This window comes from Microcaecilia unicolor, chromosome 4 (assembly GCF_901765095.1).
Source record: "Microcaecilia unicolor chromosome 4, aMicUni1.1, whole genome shotgun sequence".
Classification (NCBI taxonomy): Eukaryota; Metazoa; Chordata; class Amphibia; order Gymnophiona; family Siphonopidae; genus Microcaecilia; species Microcaecilia unicolor.
Genome location: NC_044034.1, coordinates 121153990 through 121180067, shown reverse-complemented (window position 1 = coordinate 121180067; position 26078 = coordinate 121153990). Strand labels below are relative to the sequence as shown.

General features: G+C 43.1%; 1 protein-coding gene across 2 annotated transcripts in view; it reads right to left on the bottom strand.

Moving 5' to 3' along the window:
• Positions 1–691: 691 nt before the first annotated feature.
• ACOD1 (aconitate decarboxylase 1) overlaps positions 692–26078 on the bottom strand; it is a 46847-nt gene continuing 21460 nt past the window's right edge. The window contains exons 1-5 of one of the 2 annotated variants that reach the window (XM_030200592.1): positions 13870–13947; positions 9226–9387; positions 6195–6284; positions 4596–4801; positions 692–1821 (exon numbers count right to left, since the gene is read on the bottom strand). In XM_030200592.1, coding sequence (XP_030056452.1) covers positions 873–1821; positions 4596–4801; positions 6195–6284; positions 9226–9387; positions 13870–13881 — 1419 coding nt within the window. In that variant the 5' untranslated portion in view covers positions 13882–13947 and the 3' untranslated portion in view covers positions 692–872. Of the gene's footprint in view, positions 1822–4595; positions 4802–6194; positions 6285–9225; positions 9388–13869; positions 13948–26078 lie in introns of those variants that run through there. The other variant, XM_030200593.1, reaches the window with a different exon arrangement.

Here is a 26078-nt window from a genome sequence, read left to right as displayed (position 1 = left end):
AGGATCTCTGGCGCCCCCCTGAAGACTATCAGTTTGCGCCCCCCCCCCATCTCCTCCCACCCTGCCCCTGTCCAGCGATTCTCCTTTGCCCCCATCCCCTTCCCATTTATGGCCACCTGCCCGCCCTCTTCTCCTCCCCCCCAACATCCCCCTTTTTCTTCTTGCCATCCTGCGTGGTTTAAGTCTTTTTTTAAAATTTACCTCCATTCCAGCGGCCGCGTCATTTCAAAGCCCTGCCTGTCTCTAGCCTTCCCTACCTTCGTGAGTTCGTTCCCGCAGAGTCCCGCCCTTGAGGAAATGACGTCAGCAGGCGGGACTCTGCAGGAACGAACTCACAAAGGGAGGGAAGACTAGAGATGGGCAGGGCTTTGAAATGACACGGCCGCAGGGACGGAGGTAAATAAAAGATTTAAACCCCCAAGGGCGGTGCAGTATGGCGGCACAGCGCTGCAGCGGCGCCCTTGAAGGCAGGTGCCCCCCTGCGTTGCTTACCCCGCTTACTGGGTTTAACCGGCTCTGCGCTAAGCTTATTCTGCCTAGTTATAGAATATTGTCCAGTGCGCTTAAATCTATGTGCTAGGATTTACGCCATGTTTTAGTTGGTGTAAATGTATATGTGCAGATTTAGGCACTGAAATATCAACTAAGCATATTCTATAATCGACGCCTAAATCTAGGTGCTGATTATAGAATACACTTCTATAATCAGCACTTAGATTTCAGCGCCAATTTATTAGGTGCCATATATAGGATCTCCTCCTTTGTACTTTCAGGGAGCATGTAAAATTATCCAGGTTTATAACCAAAATTTTTTAACTATTGAGTAAACTGAGGTGTCTGCTGGTAAGAGAAGGCTGCATTGGTCACTCCTCTCACTGTGAAAGCTGTGATGAGTAGCTGGTTTGATCCCTCAATCTAAGGAATTCACTTAATATAGAACAATCAGCTACTTCTTCTAATTTATTTACTGTCTCCACAATTCCTTCCACCGCCTCCTTTGAAAGAGCAGTGGAAGCATTGAATTTGAATTTTTTCACCAGATCCTCCTTGCTTAGAGGCTTCCTCCAATGACCGTAGAACGTATCGCAGCGTTCACTGAATGTGTGACCATTCTTCAGTGTCACGCTCACCTCACAGTAAAGCTTCTCAAAATTAGGCTGATTGTCCATAGGGTGCTCTGTGTGCACTTTACCTAATAGCTCCTTCAGCTGTGGCCTAGTGATGCTGTGGTCACTGAACGACTGAACGGATACATCGCCGTCCAGCAGAGCTGAGCACGCATTGAACTGGAATGAATGCCGAGCTTCATGCTCTGACTTTGGAAAGGGTCGATTCACATACTTAGCGTCCGGGACTTTGAGAACAATTTTGTGAATGCACTCAGTGGGGAGGATCTCATCCTGCCCCACTATGAGCTTCCGAACAGAAGAGGCTGCATCTGCCACCCAATGCATTCCCAGATGTGCGGGGAAGCGCTTGATGGCTACATCTTGCTGTTCGAGCAGCCAGGAGTATGATTCCAACGGTGGCAGACATTGGGGGCTGTAATCTGCATAAAAAGCTCCAAAACCTGATTCCAAATCCAGTATTTCTTTGTTTCCTTCAAGACCCAAGAACGCCAAGCAGGCAGCTTCTAGGCCATGCCGAGCTGCATTGCCAATGTGAAGTGGCTTGGTTTGTGTTGCTGCATTAGCCATCGGAGCACCCGAATATGAAGCAGCAATGGCCAGAGCTTCTCTACATTGAACCTGGTCCAGGTTTAGTAGCTTAGCTGCTGCCGCAGCACTCCCCATAGTGCCAACAACTGCTGGAGGGTGAAACCTGAAAGAAAATTCAAATTACAGTCTGTTAGGGAAAGTGAAAAGTACTGTAAGGTAAACAATAGATGTGAAACATTACCCCTGAGTAAAAATGAGACTTATCTCTGATTTGTGGCATTGTTCTGATTACTATTCTGGAAATTAGCCTTTTTAGTTTTCATGGTAGGTCGAATAATGCCAGCCTGAGCTACTCATTCATTATGTGGGGACCTTCTGCTCCAAAATTAAGCATGAAGGAGCCTGAATTCTACAGACGCATATTGTAACTAAAGCTCCATGTACAGGAACTATTTGGAAAGCAACTTTGTAATGTGAAAGACTGAGCAAAACACTGCAGTACTGAAAGGCGGACTCCATTCATGACAGGAAACAAAAGCAATAGTACTTGGTAGGGTTGTGCACCGGATATTTTTCATTTGTTTATTTATTTTGGGTGATTTTTTTTCATTTATTCAAAATGAATTTTAAAAATATAAAAATGGTTGGGTCAGGGCGAGGCAACAACATTTTAAATAAAGCCCCACTGAGCTTACGGCCAGGTACCCACCCCAGGCTCCTTTCAGCTTGTAGCCAGCAACCTGTGCTCCCTCCCCCTTTACCCCATGCCTTACTCCCTCAGTCAGTCCTCAGGGCCTTTGCCCCACTGGCGTCTGCTGACCTGAAACCTCAGGAACCGCTTAGGAAAACTTACTTCATTGTCTTACTTTAGTCGGTTCGGCTTTCTCTTTCTTCATTTTAAATGTGTTATGCAATATATTTAAAATTAAAGATTTTTTTTTAGGGCAGATGAAAGAAAGCTGAACTGACTAAAGTAAGACAAAGAAGTCTTCCTAAGTGATTCCTGAGATCCTTTTTCCTCTCGAATCTTGAACCATTATTTTTACAGCAACTATATTGTATAGGTCCTTCTATTTAAGGGTTGTATTCTACATATTTTGAGTGTACTTATTTTCCCATTGTTTGGTACAATTACACCTGCTCTCAAGGAGTTGCAAATATCTGTGCTATGATTATTCACTTAGGCACATAGATAAGCTTATTTTAGAATCTACTCTAGTACCTGTGAGCTCTGCCCATCTCTACCCAAACTCCTCTGTTTAGAGCAGGTGTAAGTGTCCATATCTGCAAGGTAGGCACAGTTTCTGTATCTTTGTAAAATAGCACCTAAGAATGCACCTGCCTGCCTTCTGAAGCCAGGTGCCCTATTATAAAATGTGCCTCAATATGTGCAGTTGTATTGGAGAGACTGAGTAGGCAACGCCTCTCTACTACTACTACTACTTAACATTTCTAGAGCGCTGAGCCTTACAATATAGCTGGCTCTATTCCAGAATCTATAGTATGTTACAGACACTGTACCTAGTTGCTTTTTATACTAAATGCACTGAACATGTCTCCTTGAGCTTAGAAGAAGTGACCTGTAATAGAGGGGGGGGGGGGGTAATTGTGATATGGCAATAACTAAAAAACAGTGCTGATCTCTGGTCAGCAGAGGCCATTTTGAAAAACAAGCCTGGCAGAAAAGTAGCAACTTGGGATTACTCTTTCTCTTGAAGACCCACAGATGGAGCAAGGCATGAGATGGGAAGGAGCAGAAGAGCAGGCCGTAGGCTCAGAGGGGATCAGTCACAAGCATAGTGGCTTTCCTTTTTAATTTAAGCATCAGGATTTTTTTTTCTCTGAGGGGACTAGGGTTGGCTCCAAATTTTTAAAAGAAAATTAAAAAATAAAACTATATCTGTCTTATTTGTTTTTCTTTTATTTTGTTCCATACAAATTCTGAACCGCAGGAACATAGCTTCTGGAAACTACAAACAGAATTGTCCCTGAGGAACTAGACCAGTAGTATTCACTATCAGTCTTTAAGGGCCACAATCAGGCTGGGTTTTCAGGTTGCCCCTAATGAATGTAGATGAGTGAGATTAGCATTAAATAGAAGTAGTATGCATACAAATCTATCATTCATATTCTTTGGAGGTATCCTGAGAAAAAACCAACCTGTTTGTAGCCCTCAAGGACCATTAATCAAAACCATTAAGGCTAGACAGACACAGTCTGCACCTTAGACATGATATGGTACTGCCTTCAGAATAGGGGAGCTGTTTTACTAAGCTTTTTCCATAAAAATAGAATGAGAAAAGGTAGATTAAGGTCCTGGGATAGCTATTTTATTCTTACAGAGGGAATGTCACCTGTTGGGCAGACTGGATGGACCGTTCAGGTCTTTATCTGCCGTCATTTACTATGTTACTATATTTCTGTGATGTTACTAAAGCAGTCTTCAGAAGAAGACTATACAAATATCTATGGCTTCAAAGACCAAAAGAAGATACTCAAACTTTGGTCCTATCATTAGACAATATTAAGGGAAAGGGAAATGGGACTTGATATGCCGCCTTTCCGAGGTTTTTGCAACTACATTCAAAGTGGTTTACATATATTCAGGTACTTAGCTGCAATGTAGCCCTCAGCTGCAATGTAGCCATATTGTACACATGTTCTTTGCATACTGTAAGTAGGACTATGACTGTCACTCAACCCAAGGTTTAGCAGCTATTTGGAACTGTTCAGATCTCTCGTCATTGGTCAGTTATATCACCAAATGTTTAAAACAATACATGATAAAATTGATTTTTATCAGAGATATGATCTAGAACTGATGTTACGGGTAGAAGATGAGAACATAGGAGTGTGGCTGATTGGGACTTGGTTTCCCACTATCATGGCTTACTGGCTGCTAAGGTTGTGTAGCAATTCCCTCGGGTGTTCCCATACCGTTTTGGAATGTTGCTGGCCTCCTTGGAGAAGCGCATGAGTCTGCCTTGTACTTCAATGCCAATGTTGAAAGCTAAAAGCAGGTCCAGGCCTGACAGTTTCTGCTTTGGTACCAAGGCTTCTGATATAGCAATCAGAGTGGGCAGAACCGCCCCAGATGGGTGTGTAGCAGGGTGCCATGTATCATCAAAATCCATTGAGTGAACCTAGGGAAAAAGAGATTTGCAACCAGTTGAAATGCTATCACACCAAATTCAAAGAACTGATTAATGAACCTGAACATCTAGGGTCCTTTTATTAAGGTGTGCTAATGGATTTAGCGTTCACTAAATGATAAGGCACCCATTATATTCCTATGGATGTCTTATCATTTAGCACATACTAATCATTAGTGTGCACTAAATCTGTTAGTGCACCTTAGTAAAAGGGCCCCTTTATTAATTGTGGGAAGGTAACTTTCTAAAGAGACCTTTTACTAATGCGTGCTACACACTGTGCATGGCCCTTATTGCACATTAATTCATTAGTGTGCACTAAATCCGTTAGTGTGCCTTAGTAAAAGGACCCCTAAGCGTTTTGCATAAGTAAACACAGGTTTGCCCACATAAAACAGGATTTTGAAAATTGCCTACCCTCAGTGCAGATTAAATAAAAAGTGTGCATCTACATTTACCCATGGAAAATGGGTGGTCCATGTACAAAGGGAGGTGGAGGGAGTAAATATATGCACAGTGATTTGATATTTAGACCCACAGGCATATGTTTCCATGGTCCTTGCCTGTGCCTGTGGTCCATGACCCTTTTTTTGTCCACTGGCCTTGCTGACTATGGGGCCACTTCCCCAATGAAAATGAATGTGCAGGTGTAATCTACAACCTCTGTAGTGGAACTGAAAATTAGCCCAGTATGCACAAAGGGGAAAAGAATTTCACTAGAAGTGTTACTTTATTAAGGAACAACTGCCATCCGCCTAAGCTGTAATCTTTTATATTAATCTTTATTTTTTATTTTATTTTTTATTTTATTTTGTATTGCACACAACCAAAACATTATTTTTGTTCTAAACAACAGCAGCAACAACTAAACTATGAAATCAAATTAAACTGTTTCATCCTATACCTGATTGAGGGCCTCTTTTACCAAGCAGCAATAAAAGAGGCTCTCTGATTAGCAAACCCACACGCCAAGGCCCCCCTTTTACCGCTGCCTGGGAAAACGAAATTGCAGGCAAGGGATGGAAATGGCTATGCAGTAAGTGAAACACTTGCTGCATGGCCATTTCTTGTTGGAGCCCTTCCTATTTAGGAGGCGGTATGGGCTCCAGCGGTAGCCCGGTGGTGACCGGGCAGCACGCGGTGCTGTCCAATTATCTCTGGGCATGTCCTCGGTGCTAGAAAATACAAACATTTTTTCTAGCATCTAGTTGCTGCGCACCAGAAGCCAGGACTATGACCGGGCTCCTGAGCAAGCCCGGCAGTAGGCCCAATTTGGCACATAGCAAAGAGGCGGTACAGGTACTGCCACATTGTAAAAGGGCCCCTAAATGCAACAGAAGTGCTATAGATTGAGCAGTGAAGAGAAATTTGTATAGTTTCTTACAGCAACTCCATTTGCAAAAGCAGCATACAGCGGAGGAAGTTGCAGGTCCGGCTGGCCCCACACAGTGCTGCATACATCAGAATTAAATATCTAGAATAAACAAAAATAAAACCTAATTAGCCAGGTTAAAACAAGCTATTTATATAGGAAATACGATATTCCATAGTTATTGCTGTCAGTCTTAGTTTCTAAAGCAATTGACAAATTAGTGTCCTGCTTAACTCCTCTAAGCCTAGAACTGTAGCAAGCAGTGCATATGTAACCCTGAGAGATCAGAACATTTCGGCAAGTGATTGATGCACAGAATGTGCATATATTTTTAGTTCATTCACACTTTTTCCCGATTTTTTGACTTTTAAAGTTTGTTTTTCACTTTTGTTTCAATTTAAAAATTTTTTTAACGTGCATTAGAACTTTTAAATATACTTGTTATCACAAAATGATTATGTCATAACCACACTCTGTAAGCCACTTTGAGCCTACAAATAGGTAGGAAAAGGTGGGATACATATGCAATAAATAAATAAATAATAAACTTAAAGCACATTAATTCATAGGCATGAGAAAGGGGTGAGCCAAAGGGGCCATGGTCCCACCAATATTTTGTCCGCCAATCATCAGCAAATAGAGAGCTTGAGGGTGGGCTGGAGATTGGTTTGTTTGGCCCCTCCAATCAAAGAGATGTCCTGTTGCTCCTGCATGAATTTGTAGGTTCAAGCCTATTAAATCAATCTAGCACACACTAAGGACCTTTTTTACTTAATCCCATTAAGCACTAACCCTTGTTTAATATAGGAAAAAAAAAGTCTAACCACAAAAAAACATTTTATAGTAATTTGCTTGTCAAGGTTTGCTAATTGCACCAGTGGCGTTACGAGAGGCACTGACACCTGGGGCGGATCGCCGATGCGCCCCCCCCCCCCCCCGGGTGCAGCGCCCCCCCCCCATGCAGCGCGACCCCCCTGGCGAAGGGACACCCCCCACCCCGGCGAAAGAACTCCCCCCGGGTGCACGCCGCTGGGGGGGTGCCACGCGCCGGTCAGCGTCGTTCGTTTCCATGCTCCCTCTGCCCTGTTACTTCCTGTTCCAGGGCAGAGGGAGCATGGAAACGAACGACGCTGACTGGCGCGCGGCACCCCCCAGTGGCGTGCACCCAGGGCGGACCGCCCCCACCCCCGCCCCCCTTGGTACACCACGGGGCCCTTTTACTAACCTGCAGTAAGCGCTGATGCATGTTTTCCACAGGTTAAAATCCGCTATAGCAGGGCATGCTCAGGTGCCCCGCAGTAATTTTCAAGTCTGCTCTTGCTTCCCATGTACATACTTTTTATTTTTTACCACTGGGGGCATGTTTGGGGGCAGAGAGGAAGTGTGCCCACAACTAATAGCTACTTTGCTGGATGCTAACCAATTAGCATGTGGTTAGCGGAGGAGCCCTTACCGCCTAAAAAAATAGGTGTCATAATGGCTCCTGCATTGATGGCCATGTGCTAATTGAGAAATTAGTGCGCCGATCTGAATATTAGCCAGTGCACAGTTGGCTTCCAGGTCCCGGCACTAGCTGTCCTGCATCCCGCTGCGACCCTGATTCCCCCTTCCACCCACCCCACACATTCCAAGGAGGTCTACCCAAGGTGGTCCAGTGGGGTCCTATGGGCATAAGCAAAGCCCACTCACTCCTGCCCATTATGGCAGCTATTTTAAAATTGGTGCCACGACCTCTAGTGGAAGCCTTGCGATGGGGGTGCCTACAGGTATGGGGATGGGCATTGGGGGCTCAGGCTTCCTTAGAATATATGTGGGGTGGGTGGGAGGGAGGGGGATCGGGGTTACAGGGGAAGGAGGGGGATTGTTTGGAGCACAGAGTGCCTTATGCGGGTCCAGGCCAATATTCAAACAGGGCCTGCATAAACACTTGTAGTTTCTTTATCCCTATTAATATATATTAAAGGATACATTAATGCTTTTTGTTCATACTTGTCAAGTACGTCTAGAATATGTTTTTTATATATATACTCTTGTTATGTATTACAATCATTTACATCTTCTCAGTATTAGTTTGTTTTGTTCAAACTATTACATATCTGGAACCCTTTTTAAATCTGTTTTAAATCTAACCATGCCCTACGTTTAAACAGCATCTTAGTTCACAATTTAGTCAATAATATCTTTGATCCACTTTATATTTTTGTTCCATCTAATGTTGGAACTATTTCAGGTTATATGTTATGTTTAACAATCAGCATATTATAGGGATATCTTTACTTAGGTACTTTTTCCATACCAGGATCATTTTTAGTTCATTTTTTGTTCAATTTTTAGCTTATTTTTTTAGCATTCTTGTTTTGGTTATTAGAGTTTCTTGATGCTTTCATCCATGTATCATTTAGACATGCATTTGTGTTAGATTCAATGTTATGTTATGTTTACTTTAAGTTCTTTTTACATCTTATGATATGGATTTTAAATCATAGTTTTCTAATTATTTATTTATTCATTCATTCTTTGGTTGTCATTGTAGAATTATTATTAATTTATTCATTGGATGCTATGTCTATGTTTTTGTTTGTTTTTTTATTTATTCATATGTAAATTCTGTGACCCCTGAGGTAGGCGATCTTCGCCAAAACATGGCTCAGTGTCGGCTTTGTTCAGTGGTGGTGCTTTATCAGTAAACCTCTTGTTTTGGACCTCCCTTTTGGCTCCTTGTGGATTTGCCATTTTCCTGCCCTACTTCCTTTCTGTTTGCACCTCCATCTATCAAGGGTTTTTCTCTGGTTCTGACTGTGAATATCACTGGGACCGGCATAAGCCCCGGTGGCTTCCTGAACTTTATTTAGTCCTAGATATTCAATGCCAGTGCATGAACATGGCCCAGCTTTGAATATCTGGAGCTAAATCTGCCCATGCCAGTCAATATATTTTAAAAATTGTCCAAACTGACAATGAAAAGTGAATGCACATCTCTAAGCCACCTCAAAAGACCCCTTTCCCTTAAAACAGTAGTTAAAGTGAAGTAGCATTATCTCACCTTGCCATACTGCACAGCTCTGTGGAAGACCTCGGTACTGGTGCCCAGCAGTCCCACACCGAGAGTATCCAAAATCATCCGCTTGCTCCTCTGAACCACTGACTGGCTGAGATGGCCCACATTTAAATCATGGATCACTCTGGCAAAGCTTCCTGTGACAGACTTTTAAGACAAAGGAGGTGGTACATTAATAGGATCAGAAAGAAAATATCCCCCTCACAAATAAAGCAAACATAAAAGGGCATGAAAACCTCAAAAGACTGGTACAAGAGTAAAGAGTCTTTCATCTCTAAATCATTGCTTCCAGTCCAGCATGGCAGTGGCCCACAGCCATTACAAGCAGAAAACTGATGACCTAGTAGAGGAAGTGTTAGGTCTCAGCCCATGTCCCACTGGACAGGTGTTCACATCACTCAGGGGTCCTTTACTAAGCCGTGTAAGCGCCGACGTGCGCCCAATACGCATCAATTTTGAGTTACCGCCCGGCTACCACGTGGCCAGGCAGTAATTTCATTTTTTAAGTGCATCGGAAAATATATTTTATTTTCTGGCACTTGGCGAAAACCAGGAGGTACTCGGCATTGTACGTGCATTGACCATTACCACCCAGTTAATGCGTAAGACCTTACTGCTAAATGAATGGGTGGCGGTAAGGTGTCAGACCCAAAATGGGCACACACCAATTTTGATTTTGCCACATGTCCATTTTCGGCAACATTTTTTAAAAGGCCCTTTTTTATAGGCACGCTGAAAAATGGATATGCGTGCATCCAAAACATGCGCCTACACTAGCGCAGCCCATTTTTCAGTGCACCTTAGCAAAAGGACCCCTCAGAGACTTCCATAGTTTGCCATTATGTGCCACCATTGTTGGCTATCTCAGGGGAGAAGTAAAAGATGGCACAAACGTGGAGAATTAATTATCCTTTCACCTGAAGAGCTGATCCCTTCAGAGCTGGGTTGAAGTATATTAAAGACCCTGTTTACTAAGGTGCGCTAGCGTTTTTAGCGTGCACTAAAAATTAGCGCATGCTAATGCTACAGACACCCATCTATTCCTATGGGTGTCTCTAGGGTTAGCACACACTAATTTTTAGCATGTGCTAAAAACGTTAGTGTGCCTATAGCACAGCTTAGTAAACAGAGCCCTAAGGAACTTTGCACTACAGCTACCTCCACTGTACCTTTACTATTAATCCAGCACCTTTCAAAAGCATTAAGTTTTACCAGAAATATATCCAGTCCTAACAATAATAGTATTAAGCAGGAAGACATCTACTGTCATATCGTGGAAGGATATAGCATTGCAGGGCTAGAAAAATGGGCATTGTTTGGTGATTAGGATAATAACCGGAAAACCAGAGGACCAGAGTTAAAATCTTGTTTCTACTCCGATCTCTCTTATGATCATGGGTGAGTCACTTTATTTTCTGTTGCCACAATATATGCAACGGGAAACTGTGTCAGATAAAGTCCCACATCAGCTTTAGCATGCACTATCCATAAGTAAATGACCCCTCTTAAAAGGGGAATGGAATGGGATTCGATATACTGCTTTTCTGTAGTTACAATCAAAGCAGTTTACATATTATATACAGGTAACTTATTTTGTACCTGGGACAATGGAGGGTTAGGTGACTTGCCCAGAGTCACAAGGAACTGCAGTGGGAATTGAACCCAGCTCCCCTGGTTCTTAAGCCACAGCACTAACCACTGGGGTAACATGAGATAGTTCCATTACATGATACCTCACCATTTCCTGCAGGATAGCATTCCAGGAATCTATCACTCTTACTGTGAAAAAGTATTTCCTCATGATTTTCCTACTCCTACACCGGAGGCTTTCGACCCAGACCTCGGAGTACACGTGGGGGGGGCAAAATCGAATGCGAACGCCCATCTCCATGGGTGCCTATCTACAAGGACAGGTACGTGAAGAGGCAGGACAGACCGTATTTTCGAAAAAGATGGGCGTCCATCTTTTGTTTCGATAATACAGTTGGTGCCGGACAAATGCATTTGATTTGTGCGGATTTCAGCTGGGCGGTATCAGTTTTCAGCGATAATGGAAACCGAAGGCGCCCAGCTCAAAAACGAACAACTCCAAGGCATTTGGCCGTGGGAGGGGCCAGGATTCATAATGCACTGGTCCCCTCACATGCCAGGACACCAACCGGGCACCCTAGGGGGCACTTGTAAAAAGTAACAAAAAAAATGAAAATACCTCCCAAGTCCATAGCTGCCTTACCTTCGGTGCTGAGCCCCCTAAATCCCCCCAAAACCCACTCCCCACAACTCTACACCATTACCATAGCACTTATGGGTGAAGGGGGCCACCTAGATGTGGGTACAGTGGGTTTTGGGAGCGGTTTGGAGGGCTCCCATTTACCAGCACGTGTAACAGGTAGGGGGGTGGGCCTGGGTCCACCTGCCTGAAGTCCACTGCACCCACTAACAACTGCTCCAGGGACCTGCATACTGCCGTGATGGAGCGGGGTATGACATTTGAGGCTGGCATACAGGCTGGGGAAAAAATGTTTTTAAAGTTCTTTTTTTTTGGTGGGAGGGAATTAGTGACCACTGGGGGAGTCAGGGGAGGTCATCCCCAATTCCCTCCGGTGGTCAGCTGGGCAGTTGGGGCACTTTTTGGGGACTTGTTCATGAAAAAAGGGTCCAAAAAAAGTGGCCCAAATTCTCGCTTCTGCCGCCCTTCTTTTTTCAATTATTGGCCAAGCGCACCCATCTCTTCTCGGCTGATAAACACGCCCCAGTCCCGCCTTCACCACGTCTCCGACATGCCCCCATCAACTTTGTTCATTCCCGCGACAGACTTCAGTTGGAGGTGCCTAAAATCAGCTTTCGATTATACCGATTTGGGCACCCATGAGAGAAAGGCGCCCATCTCCCGATTTTGGTCGAAATATGGGATGTCTTTCTCTTTCAAAAATAAGCTGGATAGACTGTCAGGGTTCTCAGGATATCCTCATTGGACTGGGTTGAAAAATTCTGGCCTACACCCTTGAAGTGTTATGTCATATGCCCTAATTGTACAGAATTTTTTTCCATTGAGAGAGATCTGCTTCTAGCACATTTGACACCTTTTAGAAGTTAAAATATTTCTAACATGCCTCCCCACTTCTGTCTCTTCTTCTCTAGGGTGCACTTATTTAGGTCTTGCAGTCTCATCTCATATGGTTTTTGTTACAGATCACACATCAGTGTGAAATTGTTAATAAAGAGGGCAATTCAATAAAAGGATGCCCACATCATTAACTCAGATATTTTGTAAACAGGAGGTTGAAACGTTTCTACACCATAAAATCAAACTAGGAATAGATTCAGAAGCACAATAATATGGATTTGGATTATTGCTTTATCCAAATCCAAGAGAGTTACATATTCAGGTACAACTGGTACCATTGATTACATTTTTACATTTTGGGATCTTTCTATCTGAAAATTTTCTAAGTGATTCTACATTATTGTATTTAAGTTGGGCTGTACCAAGCAGATAGGCTGTAGAGGAGTGTACATGCCTTAAGATCAGACATGGAAAGTGTATGATTTCACAATCCCTGTAGTGTGAGATTTTCACAATCCTTGTAGTGAGAAGGTATCGCCTTTTTATTGTGCCTTATAAATACTAGGAGATATCACTTCTTAATGCCTGCTTTTAATGCTATAGAGATTGATTAAAAACAAAAAGAAATGGAATATATTTTGCGTTTTTCTAAAACAAAAAAAAGCTTGGGCTCCTTTTACAAAGCAGCGCTACTGATTAGCATGCGCTGAATGCGAAGAAGCCCATAGAAATTGAATGGGCTTCTTCCCATTCAGCATGCCACTAATCAGTAGCACACATCCCCAAAATATTGCAGAATGTGGAATACATTAGCAAATCCCATGTTAGGCTTTTTTTGCTGTGTTAGGCACATTTTAGCGCATTACACAACTTAATAAGAGGACTCCTTAGAAAGATAAATGGATGCTATTGCAATCTATAGGAAGAAAATGTTTTTTTTAATTTGCTGTCATATAGGGACCAAATGCCCTAAGTATTTTTCCCTTAGACCTAACATGGAGGGAAAAAAATTCTACTGTATCTGGTCCATCATTTCCCTCTAGACACAACAAACTAGAACTGTCAATTAGATAAATACTTGTCAATACGACTATCGCCAATAATATATGCTCCCACCTTCTTTCCTGCCACTAAGGCAGATCAATCTTCAAACTACCTTATCTTATTTGTAAGCCACATTGAAACAACGTCAATTGGAAAATGTTGGATATAAATGCCATAATAATAATAATAGAACTCCAGGGGGCATCACCCAGTCTGCACCAATAACAAGTTAGAAAAAAAAAAGAAAAACTAAGAAATGCCACACAGAACAGAGGCAGCCTACTTTCAGGAATAAGTGTGTGTATCTCCTTGTGTACATGGACCCAAAATGAATGCCCCTGCCAATATCAGCTTCTAGCCCTTAACAAGTCTTGAAAATTTGGCGTGGATAGAGCACCAAACACAAAAGTTATTGTGGAGAGGGGAACACAAGCGCAGTCAAAAACACAGCAATTTCATTAGTTACCTTCTACACTTCAGAAAGCAGGCTAAAATCTAGAAGATATCATAGCAAATACCTTAGCAAGCATCTCAGCTGGTTCTGTCCAATGTCTGAGGCGTGGACGTTGTTTCTATGCTACAAGCGGCTGTGGCTGTCACCTAAAATCATTCACAGCGATGCCAACTGGGCTCTATATACCCAAGCAGCTTCCTTTCCTGCCACTTCCCCTTTTTAAGTCAGCAGGATTTTTTTTTCCTTTCGTTTTGGCCCGCTTACTCACTTTTGACTGCCCTGCTGACATTTGTCTAAGGTGTCCCAACTGTCTATTCAGACAAAAAAATCCTTTATTTTGCAAGAGCACGAAAAATTTTAAGCACTGCAATTCATTACCTGCAATTGTTATTTGCCATCTCTTTAGATTCAGTCAAGCAATGTATTCTGTTAATAGGAACAGGAACTACCAAAGTTGGGGTAAATATTATATCATCTGAAAACAGTTAAAATATAGGTCTTGATTTCACTTGGAAAACAAAACAAGCAGATCAATAGAGATGGAAACAAATGTTTATTTATAAAACACAAACCAGATGATGCCCAACACAGGCTGTGTTTCGCCCACACAGGGGCTGCGCCATGGGCTATATGGTGTATTTAAAAGTCTTCACCACCATGTATATACAACAAAACTTCTTGGAAAAGGCACTGGCAGAAAAAAAGCACAAATGCTCACCAGAAAATAACATAACAGCATTCTCTATAACAAACAATTTTCAATTTGTTTCCATCTCCATTGATCTGCTTGTTTTGTTTTCCACGTTGGAGTTTGCAGATCAGTTGCCCTGCTGTTTCCTGGGACCATCCATGTTGTGCGCACTTGATTTCACGTGGGAAGTACAGAATATTAGAGAGATTTGCCTAAGGTCACAAACAAAGTTAACCGCAGAGGAGATCCTGGAATTTATGACTCGTAATATCTCATCTTTTTTTCTTTATAGGGATAAACCATGCATTCTTGAATTTAGTCTCACAATCTCCCCAGGGAGGCATTCTAGGCACATATACTAACCAATGCACGCTTTTTGGTCAGACATTTCGATATTCAACCAATCGTTATGTATTTAGGAAAAGGCAGGATCTGAAATATTCAGTGTCAAGTCTAAAATGTATTTGAAGAGTGGCAGTATACAACTGCTATCTAGATAGGTTTATCTTTTAGCTGGACTACACAAATAGCAGAACTAACTGGGGGTCTAACTCTAAATTGTGTTAGCTGTTTAATGCAAGAATTACCATGTTCTAACAGCCTGAGCCACTAACAATGACTGAACAGTGTGCACTACTTCTCACATCAAGCACCTAACCTGGAAGGGGGCATGAAAGAAGCAGCAAATGGGTGGGCATTGTGCTTTACACTTAGAACAGAGGTATCTAGAAAAGTCTTACCATCATGCTTGTCTGGATTAGCTATTTTCTCTTGTATTTGCATTTTAGCTCTCCTAACCACTTCCTCAGCTTCTCTTAACTTTTCCAAATATAGGACTCTCTTTACTAAGAAGAAAAAGGGAGAAAGTCTTAGTAAATCAGGGCCATGGTTTCCTGTCATTCTTCTTCTGTGATCTCTTCTAATCTTTGTATGCTAACTTTTCCTTCCCTTATCTCTGAATGCACAGTGGCCTTTTTTTTTGCTTTCTTTTATTTTCCTTCTTAACAAATTGGTTTGTTGTACTAATAATATTGCATGTTAATCTTTGTCCATTGGTTTTCTGCTTCTCCTATTTTTCTCACCCCTGGTAATGACTCCTTAACATATTCCCTTTCCTGTATGAGATTTGTTTGGAACATATTTTGTCATGGTACCATGAAATCATTTGAGAAACTTGCAACAATCTACAGTTGAAAAAAAAGTAAGACAATCACACCTTTTCTGGTTTGATCATGGCTGCAGAATGGAGGCATCATGACTACCAAGATGGTTACTTCAACAGTGTCGACTACCTGATTGGAAGGTTGCAAAAAGTGCTCCAAGAAAGACCTGGTGCGGCTAAATCAAGGCTGAAACAAGAAATGACTCCACGTCTGTATGGATGATTTTGCTGCAGCTGTTAAGAACCGACTGCATTGGAAGAAACTCACTATGGATGAAGGTTTCATGGCTGCAAAAGCACTTGTAAGACTGCCCTACTGAGGCTAAAGCATTGAATTGACTTGACCCCCAACCTGTTGAAATTTATCTTCCCAAAGTTGAGGACCCTAGTCTTTTTTTTTTAATTAATCCTTTTTGTGTTTGTCTTGGAATTGAACTATGCTGTCTATTGATCATTTGATTCTGGGTGATTACCAACTATTACACTATTCTGATTTGCAAGAATCAGGTCCAGTACACCTCTCATCCCCACCTCATTCCCTCCCTTTTCCTATCTCCCCCTCCCCTTCAGTGTGAATTCTATAACTAGTTGCCTGAAAAGTTCTCCCTGTTGGATGTCCAGGATCTCCATACTCCTAGTTAATCTGCAGCTGAGATATCCTAATCAACATCTAGCAGGTTAAAATCTCCCACCAAAACCATTTTCCCCTTTAATGCAATTTTACAGAGGGCTTCAATAAACTCTGTCCTGCTCTATCTGTGTGTGGTCTCAGTTGTCACTCATGTGTCAGTAAAATCAGTCACATGCTAAATAAATAAATGAAACAATAACCTAAATAAAATAGAAAGTTTAGGCTTTTTAACAACATGGGTTAACAGGTGCTTTGTGATTTTACAGTATTCAGTATTTATGCTTAAAATTTGATGTTTCTGCTAACCCCCTCACACTAGAAATATTACATGTAGGGCCCTGTTTACTAAGGTGCACTAGTGTTTTTAGCACACATTAACACTAGAGACACCCATAGGAATATGTGGATGTCTCTAGCTTTAGCATATGCTAAAAACGCTAGTGTACCTACAGTGGCATAGCAAGGGCGGGGCAGTGGGGGCGGTCCGCCCCGGGTGTCAACGGGTGGGGGGTGCTCTGCTAGCGAATCCCTACCAGCTCCATCCACCCGGCAGCTGTGTGGTGCGGCGTATCTGCACTGCTGTAAGAGAAGAAAATCGCCTCATTGGCCCTTCCCTCACTGTGTTCCGCCCTAGAGGAAATAGGATGTTACATCAGAGGGAGGGACACAGTGAGGGAAGGGCCCACGAGGTGATTTTCTTCTTTTACAGCAGCGCAGAGTCGTGCAAGGCGCCGGATGGACGGAGCTTCTAGACAGGTGGGGACTGGGTCGGGGGGGTGCCATGTTGCCGTGTTACGTCGGGGGGGGTGCTGTGTTGCCATGTCACGCCGGGGGGGGGGGGGGGTGCCGTGTTGCCCTGCAGCTGGGGGGGGGGTGCACAGCAGCAGCGATCCGCCCCGGGTAGCAGTGAACCACAGAACGCCACTGCGCACCTACAGTGCGACTTAGTAAACAGGGCCCTTAGGTGTGAAGTTAACAATGTGGGCCAGCATTAAGAAGTGTTGTTTTTCTGTTAACCCCAGTTATTAGTAACTAGGTCTCATTGCATAAAATGGACTCCATGATAAAATAGCATGAGTTAGTAGTAAAATAACACATCTTATTGATATCCCACATTGATAACTGAATCCTCTAGACCTCTATGTGATATTTACCTCGTATTGGGAGACTCTGACTCAGAATGACACTTTTTATATAATAATTGCAAGGTAATAGTTTGTAGTTACCAGAATAATAATGATGATCACATGTGATATGTGGGGAGTGTTTCTTTTTAAACATTTTGATTTCTTTTCTCCTGTGGGCAAAGAATGGTGGAAAACCTTGATCAATCTGACACGAGAGGTGTTACTTTATCATTGAACTAACCAAAATCAAAAACTTGATTTTCTCAACAGCGTTGGTTTTAGATCTGGGTACAGGAAACGGAAGTGGGGATTGTGATCCCAAATCACCCCTTTCCAAGTTGACCCATTTATATGGAGTAGCCTAGTGGTTAGTGCAGTGGACTTTGATCCTGGGGAACTGAGTTTGATTCCCACTGCAGCTCCTTGTGACTCTTGGCAAGTACTACTACTACTATTTAGCACTTCTATAGTGCTACAAGGCGTACGCAGCGCTGCACAAACATCTCACTTAACCCTCCATTGTCCCTGGTACAAAATAAGTACCTGAATATATGTAAACCACTTTGAATGTAGTTGCAAAAACGTCAGAAAGGCGGTATATCAAGTCCCATTTCCCTTTCCCTATATTCCATCTGCATGCCAGAGTTTGGTAATAGCAGAAGTGATTCTGATGTCAGCATGTAAGAACATACCCAAATTTCAAAATCACATTTGTGAAGGTCATATGCGGTGATAGAATTGCTGTAAAAGAAATCTCCATTGTGTTGACAGACTGGTTGAGTCACTTACCAGAGCAAAAGCAGAAACTACTTGCACCACAGTTTCCCACTTTGTTTTCAGTCACTTCAGCTCAGATATTGCCCCTGTAATATCTATCAAAAGCCCAGATAACCTGTAATACACTGAGTACCAAAACAAAGAGCCTAAAAAGTACCATGTAAACTGAGGAGGAGGGCAAAGGTAAAGAGATTCATATTCAGAAGCCCATCAATCAGGTAATTACTTGCATAAATACTGTATATTTAAACATTCAGCACAACTTTATCCCAATAAGTGTAACACTGAGTATAGCTGAATAAAATTATCTGGATGCTCTTGGAACACTGTTTGGCCACCTCAAGTTATCCAGGTAACTTTGGCCAACATGTGTGGAATATCAGTAGAGACTGGCAGTTCCTCACATAAGATCAGAGGTAGTGAAAATTCCATCATATGTTTAGGACTCAATACATTTGTTGCAGATCCTACAAATTATTAGAATTGAGGAAGAGCATTCAATAATTTTAGTTACTCTTGATGTGAATACATTGAATATTCACATTCCCCAGAAGGAGGCTTTATCCATGTTAGCACAGTTGTTAAATACAATGGAAATATTAGGCCTATTGATGGACGTCTTGAATCAAATAGTCAAATTGGTTATCACCAAAAATTATTTTGTTTTTGAACATGAATATTATTTCCAAATTCAAGGGGTAGCAATGGGGGCCACAGTAGCTTCAACAATTGCATTCTTGTACATGGCTCAGTTTGAGCAGATGTATGTATACCATAGCAAATTCTCTCCTTATATTTTAGGGTGGAAACACTTTATAGATGATGTACTTCTTATATGGGGAGGGGAGGAAGCAGAATTGAACGAGTTTCTTCAATATCTAAATCAATGTGATCAAAATATTACCTTTATTTCACAGATAGGAGGGGCTCAAGTAGAGTTTTTGGATGTACATATAAAATATAAGCATGGAGAATTTTTGACAAAAGCTTACCATAAACCTACAGATAGGAATATTTTATTTATTTATTTATTTTATTTTATTGCATTTGTATCCCACATTTTCCCACCTATTTGCGGGTTCAGTGTGGCTTACAATACCTTGTAATGATGGAAATACAATTTGTTACAACTCGATTATGGGTTACATTGTGAGGAGTTAAGTTAAGACAAAGTCGGAGTATCGTTAAGGGGAATAGAACAATGGGAAAAGAACGTTGGAACAGTGAAAGAACAACGGATACTAATAGGGCAACAAGACAATAGCAATAGAGCATTCGGGTATAACATTTTTATCTGTAGATTAGGTTTAAATGTGATAAAATTACGGGGGATGAGAGTACAGAAAAGAATGTATTAATGCATTGCTAACAGTGTGTGTGGACTTCATGTGTTTTGATCCTTTCCATAGATTTTTTCAAAAAGATGAGTCTTTAATAGTTTGCGGAAGTCGGTTAGTTCGTAGATCGTTTTCAGGTTGCGTGGTAGTTTATTCCAGAATTGCATGCTCATATAATAAAAGGTTGATGTGTGCAGCACTTTGTATTTTATGCCTTTGCAATTAGGGAAGTGGAGGTTGAGGAAAGTTCGGGATGATCTTTTAGCGTTTCTGGGTGGTAGGTCTATTAAGTCAGACATGTAGGTTGGGGCTTCACCATGAATGATTTTGTGGACTAGTGTGCATACTTTAAAAGTGATGCGTTCCTTGAGTGGGAGCCAGTGTAGCTTCTCTCGTAAGGGTTTCGCACTTTCGTATTTTGGTTTCCTGAAGATGAGTCTGGCTGTGTTTTGGGCTGTTTGAAGTTTTCTCAGAGTTTGCTCTTTACAACCTGCGTATAGTGAGTTGCAGTAATCCAGATGGCTGAGTACGAGTGATTGCACTAGGGTGCGAAAGACGGATCTTGGGAAGAATGGTCTTATTCTTTTCAGTTTCCACATGCAGTAGAACATCTTTTTGGTTGTGTAGTTTGCATGAGTTTCAAGTGTAAGGTGGCGGTCAATAGTGACTCCAAGGATTTTTAAAGTTTCTGAAATTGGGAGATTTCGTTTTTGTGTGTTTATAGCGGTGAATTCATTTGTGTTGTATTGGGAGGTAAGTATCAGGCATTGAGTTTTTTCTGCGTTCAGTTTCAATCGAAATGCATCTGCCCGGGTGTTCATGATGTGTAAACTTTGGTTGATTTCATTGAAGATTTCTTTAATGTCTTGTTTGAAAGGGATATATATTGTCACATCGTCGGCGTATATATATGGGTTAAGGTTATGGTTTGATAGAAGCTTTGCCAATGGTGTCATCATTAGGTTGAAGATAGTTGGTGAGAGGGGTGATCCTTGCGGTACTCCCCATTCTGGTGTCCATGCCGCAGACGTAGTTGAATTTGATGTGATCTGGTATGATCGCAAGGTTAGGAACCCCTTGAACCAGTTTAGGACATTGCCTCCTATGCCGAAATATTCAAGTATGTGTAATAGGATTCTGTGATCAACCATATCAAAGGCACTTGACATGTCAAATTGTAGGAGGAGTATATTGTTGCCGGTTGCAATCATTTGTTTGAATTTAGTCATTAGGGTAATTGTTTCTATGCTGTGATTCGATCGGAATCCTGATTGGGCGTCATGCAGTATTGAGAACTTGTTTAGATAGTTTGTGAGTTGTTTTGTTACCATCCCTTCGGTTATTTTGGTTATTAGTGGTATAGATGCTACTGGTCTGTAATTAGTTATTTTTTTCCTTTTTCCTTTGGGAAAAGTCCATTTTGTAGCATGTAGTTTACATGATTCGTTAGGTCTATTATGAATTGTTGAGGAGCTGATTTCATGAGGTTGTTTGGGTATATATCTAGTTTGCAGTAGGATTTGGCAAATCTTTTGAGTGTTTCAGAGATGAGGTCTTCAGATAGTAATTCGAATTCGGTCAAGGTTCTGTCTGCTGGGTATATTCCGTCTTCTGGGTCTAGACAGTCTAGGAGTGTGGCGTATTGAATAGGGCTGGTGGGTATTTTAAGTCGTAGTTGTGTGATTTTCTCTTTGAAGTATTTCGCAAGGTTGTCAACATTTGGTATGTCTGTGCTGTTGTTTGTAACTGGTGTGGTGTCCAGCAATTTATTCACAAGGTAGAAGAGTTTGTGTGTGTCTTTATAGTTTGGTCCAATGATTGTTTTGTAATGTAGTCTTTAGTCTGTTTTATGGTGTATTTGTATTTCCTTCGAAGTAGTTTCCAGGCATTTAGTGTTTGTTCATCTTTCTTTTTATTCCATGCACGTTCTAGTTTCCTGACTTGTGTTTTGAGTTTTTTCAGCTCTTCGATGAACCATGGATTTGATTTTTTCCTATGTGATGTTCTGGTTTGGGTTGGGGTGATTTTGTCTAATGTTGTTTTACATATATCGTCCCATTCTTGAAGGAATTGGATGGTGTCTGCATTTGTTGACCATTCGTTTTGGTAGATCTGTTGCCAGAATGTTGTGGGGTCTATTTTTCCCCTTGTGGTGTATGTTGTTCGTTCATGTTTGTTAATTGCGAAACTGTGTGTTTTTCGCCAGTTAAGGGAGACATGTGCTTTATGGTGGTCTGACCATAGTGTGGGTGTCCATCTTGTGTCAGTAAGTAGGATAGTTGAGTCTGGGTCGAATTTGTGTGTAATGATGTCAAGTGTGTGTCCTTTTATGTGTGTTGGTTGAGTGTTTGGTGCGTGTAGATCCCAAAGTTTTAAAAATTCTTTGCATTCTCGTGTGCCTGTTGAGGTGTCGTCTTCAAGGTGTAGGTTAATATCTCCTATTATGAGGATGTTTGAGGCAGAGACACATGTGTTCGAGATGAAGTCCATAAGTTGTGTTTGGGAGTCTTGCCACTTTCCTGGTGGCCTGTAGAATAGGATTGCGTTGAGATGTCCTAGTAGGTTTGGATGGTTAATTCTTGTCGAGGCAATTTCAAGTTGTGGTGAGGTGGATTCACCAGTGGTTGTGATGGTGAACTCGGATTTGTGAATTATGGCTATTCCGCCACCTCTTTTTCCATTTCTTGTCCAATGGGTGATTTTGTATTCTAGTGGGCATGTCTCTAAGATGGCGGGGTCTGTAGGGCTGTGGAACCAGGTTTCCATGATGAATAGGAGGTCTAAGTTATCTGTGGTAATCCAGTCTAGTATATCTACTGAGTTGCTTACTGCTGATCTTGCATTGATGTATCCTAGTTGGATTAAGCGGTATAGTTCTGTGGGGGGGTTCGATGTGTTTATTTTTATTAGTTGTCTGTTTCTTCGGTGGTTGAATTTGTGTTGTTTTTTTCTCTTTTTGTTGGTGGTTTTCGTGTGTGGAGTTTTTTCCTTTTGGTTGGTGATTGTGTCTTTGGTCTGGTAAGTCATTAATGGGTTGTACATAGAGTTGGTGTATTGTGGTTGGGTTGTTACTGTATGTATGTTCTTTAGGGTGGACATTGTGTGTATGTAAGTGTTGTATAATTTGTGAGTTATGGGTTTGTTGTTATCTGGGTCATGGGTTGTGTTTGCGTGTAAGAGTAGGGTGAGGCAGTAAATGGTTAGGAGTGTTTTCCTGGTATTCATATCAGTGTTTAAAGCGCTATAACAATCAATCTGCTGGTTTACATTCAAAGCGAGGCAAAGCCTGCGTTTACATTTAGGCTAAAGGTTAGCATTTAAGCATTCAAGTAAAGCAAATCGTCTATATTGCAAGGCATTTGGAAGCATTTGAAAGCAGGCAGCTAAAAGCAATGCATTCAGAAGCACTTTAAACATTTGGGTGTAGCAAGTCGTATGTAATGCAAGGCGTTTAGAGGCATTTAAAGCAAGTAACTGGAAGCAAAGCACTTAAAAGACCCTGGGATGCATTAAGAGCAACAGTGCAAGTGCAATGATTCAGCAAGCAGGGCAACACTCAGCTAAAGCTTCTATGCTTGCAATCCATCACAAGAATCCTCTACTAAAATGTTTTAACAACAAAGAGTTAACCTGTACAGGCAAAAGGTCCATGAGGAACTAGGAGCCCTGCTCCAGTGAGGCACCTCACTCTCCCCCGATTGCCAGGTCGGCAGCACCCAGTAGGCTCGATGGTCAGACGGTCGCTCGGGGTGGGTGTCCGCAGGCGAGCGCAGGTTATCTGCACCAGTAGTGTCCCTCGGTGAATCGTGGATAGTCACGTCAGGCGTTCACGTGCAAGTGGTCCGCTACAGCGCTGGAGGTGGCTGTGGGCTGACGGCTCGCCGGCGGCACTGGAGGTGGTTCAGTGGCCCCACTGGCGGCACTGGAGGCGATTCAACAGCCCCACCGGCAGCACTGGAGGCGATTCAAGGTCGGGTTTGTCTCCACGTGGTCTCGGGCGATCTCGTCTGGGTCTCCCGTCGCCTCCGATCCGTCCGGGGGCCTGTGGCTCGGCTCTCGGTCCCCAGGTGATCCGCGCTGTCTCTCTCCACCTTGGCCACTGGCGTCTCTCTGCTCTCCCTGGCGTCTCGGCCTCGAGTGGACCAAGCGGCCTCAGTAATGCATCGGACTTGGGCCGAAGGAGCACCAGCCACCTCGGCGGCCTCTCGAGAGCGCCGCTGCTCGGTGAGGCTGGTCGTCTCGGCGCGGCTCGGTCGGCCCGGTCTGGGACGTGGCAAGTAGGCAGCTCCGGCAGTTAAACTCTGGTCAGCCTCGGGAGCTCTCACTCGCCTGTTTCAGAGTGCCGCGGGGTCCAGATCCCAGAATCGGCCCCGCTCTGGCTCCAGTTCAGCCCGGCTAGTTGAGGCCGACCTGGGCAGCCCAGCTAGGCCCACGTGGGCTTGTCTGGTCAGGGATGCGCCACGGCCTCGTGGCACAACAGGCAGATTGCCTCTGCCAGTCTCGGGCTCAGCAGGCCACCTCGCAGCTCCCGCTGTTCCCCAGTCGGCTCCGGGCCAGCTCCGGTCCACTTCAGTCCGGTCCTGGACGGCGCTGGATGGTTCAGGTAGGTCTGCTACCCTTTGACCTGAGGAGCTCCTTATCTCAGCTTCTTACCTGACAGCCATCTTCATTCTAAAAAGCTACCATCCTAGTCCATTAAAAAATAGTATACTGGTAGGTCAATTTTTAAGAATTCTCAAAAACAAGAATTTTGTAGTCAAGTTCAAGAAATGAGCAATAGATTCGTTCAAAGGGGGTATCCACGAATGGCAATTCATCAGGCGATTCATCAGCCAAGACCTATGAGCATTATAGACTCTTTTCTATAATGCTCATAGGTCTTGGCTGATTCAGACCTAAGAGAAATCAGATTCTAACATAGTAAATGATGGCAGATAAAGACCCGTACGGTCCATCCAGTCTGCCCAACAAGATAAACTCACTTTACATGGTATGTGATACTTTATATGTATACTCAAGTTTGATTTTCCTTGCCTTTCTCAGGGCACAGACCATAGAAATCTCCCAGTACTGTTCTTGTACTAATTTCTGAAGCTAACATCGAAGCCCCTTAAAATTTACACTCCAGCTCATCCCTATCTATTCAGTCACGATCAGGGCGTAGACCGTAGAAGTCTGCCCAGCTCCTGTTTTGTTTCCCAATTACCGGCGTCGCCACCCAATCTCCGCTAAGATTCCACAGACCCATTCCTTCTAAGATAGAATGACCTGCATTTTACCATTTGTACCCCTAACTAATCAGATGAAACAAATCATCTGTAAATATTGGCCAATATTAAGGCTACATAAACAATTTCATGCTATACCAATGTTTGCATACACTAGGGGACCAAATTTGGGAGAAAAATTCAAGAAAAAGTGCAATACTGGGAAGGGACACCAATCTAAATGTGCAGGATGTACATGGAGGGGCATTTTCGATCATGGGCGCCCATCTCTAAGGGCGCCCATCTCCAAGGACAGCGCCGTGAAGGGGCGGGGACGACCGTATTTTTCGAACGAGATGGGCGGCCATCTTTCGTTTTGATAATACGGTTTGGGCCGGCCAAATGTCAGAGATGGCCAGGTTTGAAATGGCTGGCCTCAGTTTTCGCCGATAATGGAAACTGAGGCCGGCGATCTCAAACCCGGCCAAATCCAAGGCATTTGGTCATGGGAGGAGCCAGCATTTGTAGTGCACTTGTCCCCCTGACATGCCAGGACACCAACCGGGCACCCTAGGGGGCACTGCAGTGGACTTCACAAATTGCTCCCAGGTATAGTTCCCTTACTGTGTGTGCTGAGCCCCCCAAAACCCACTCCCCACAACTGTACACCACTACCATAGCCCTTATGGGTGAAGGGGGGCACCTAGATGTGGGTACAGTGGGTTTGTGGTGGGTTTTGGAGGGATCACATTTACCACCGCAAGTGTAACAGGTAGGGGGGATGGGCCTGGGTCCGCCTGTCTGAAGTGCACTGCACCCACTAAAACTGCTCCAGGGACCTGCATACTGCTGCGATGGACCTGAGTATGACATTTGAGGCTGACATAGAGGCTGGCAAAAAATATTTAAACATTTTTTGAGGGTGGGAGGGGGTTAGTGACCACTAGGGGAGTAAGGGGAGGTCATCCCCAATTCCCTCCGGTGGTCATCTGGTCATTTAGGGCACATTTTTGTGGCTTGGTTGTAAAAAAAAAAGGACCACGTAAAGTCATCCATCAGGGGCGCCCCTCTTTTTTTTCATTATCTGTCGAGGACGCCCATGTGTTAAGCACGCCCCAGTCCCGCCTTCGCTACGACTCCGACACACACCCATGAACTTTGGTCGTCCCTGCGATGGAAAGCAGTTGAGGACGCCCAAAATCGGCTTTCGATTATGCCAATTTGGGTGACCCTGTGAGAAGGACGCCCATCTTGTGATTTGTGTCAAAATGGGCGTCCTTCTTTTTCAAAAATAAGCCTGATAGTGTAACATCTTTTCTCTGTATATATTTTTTAGGGCCC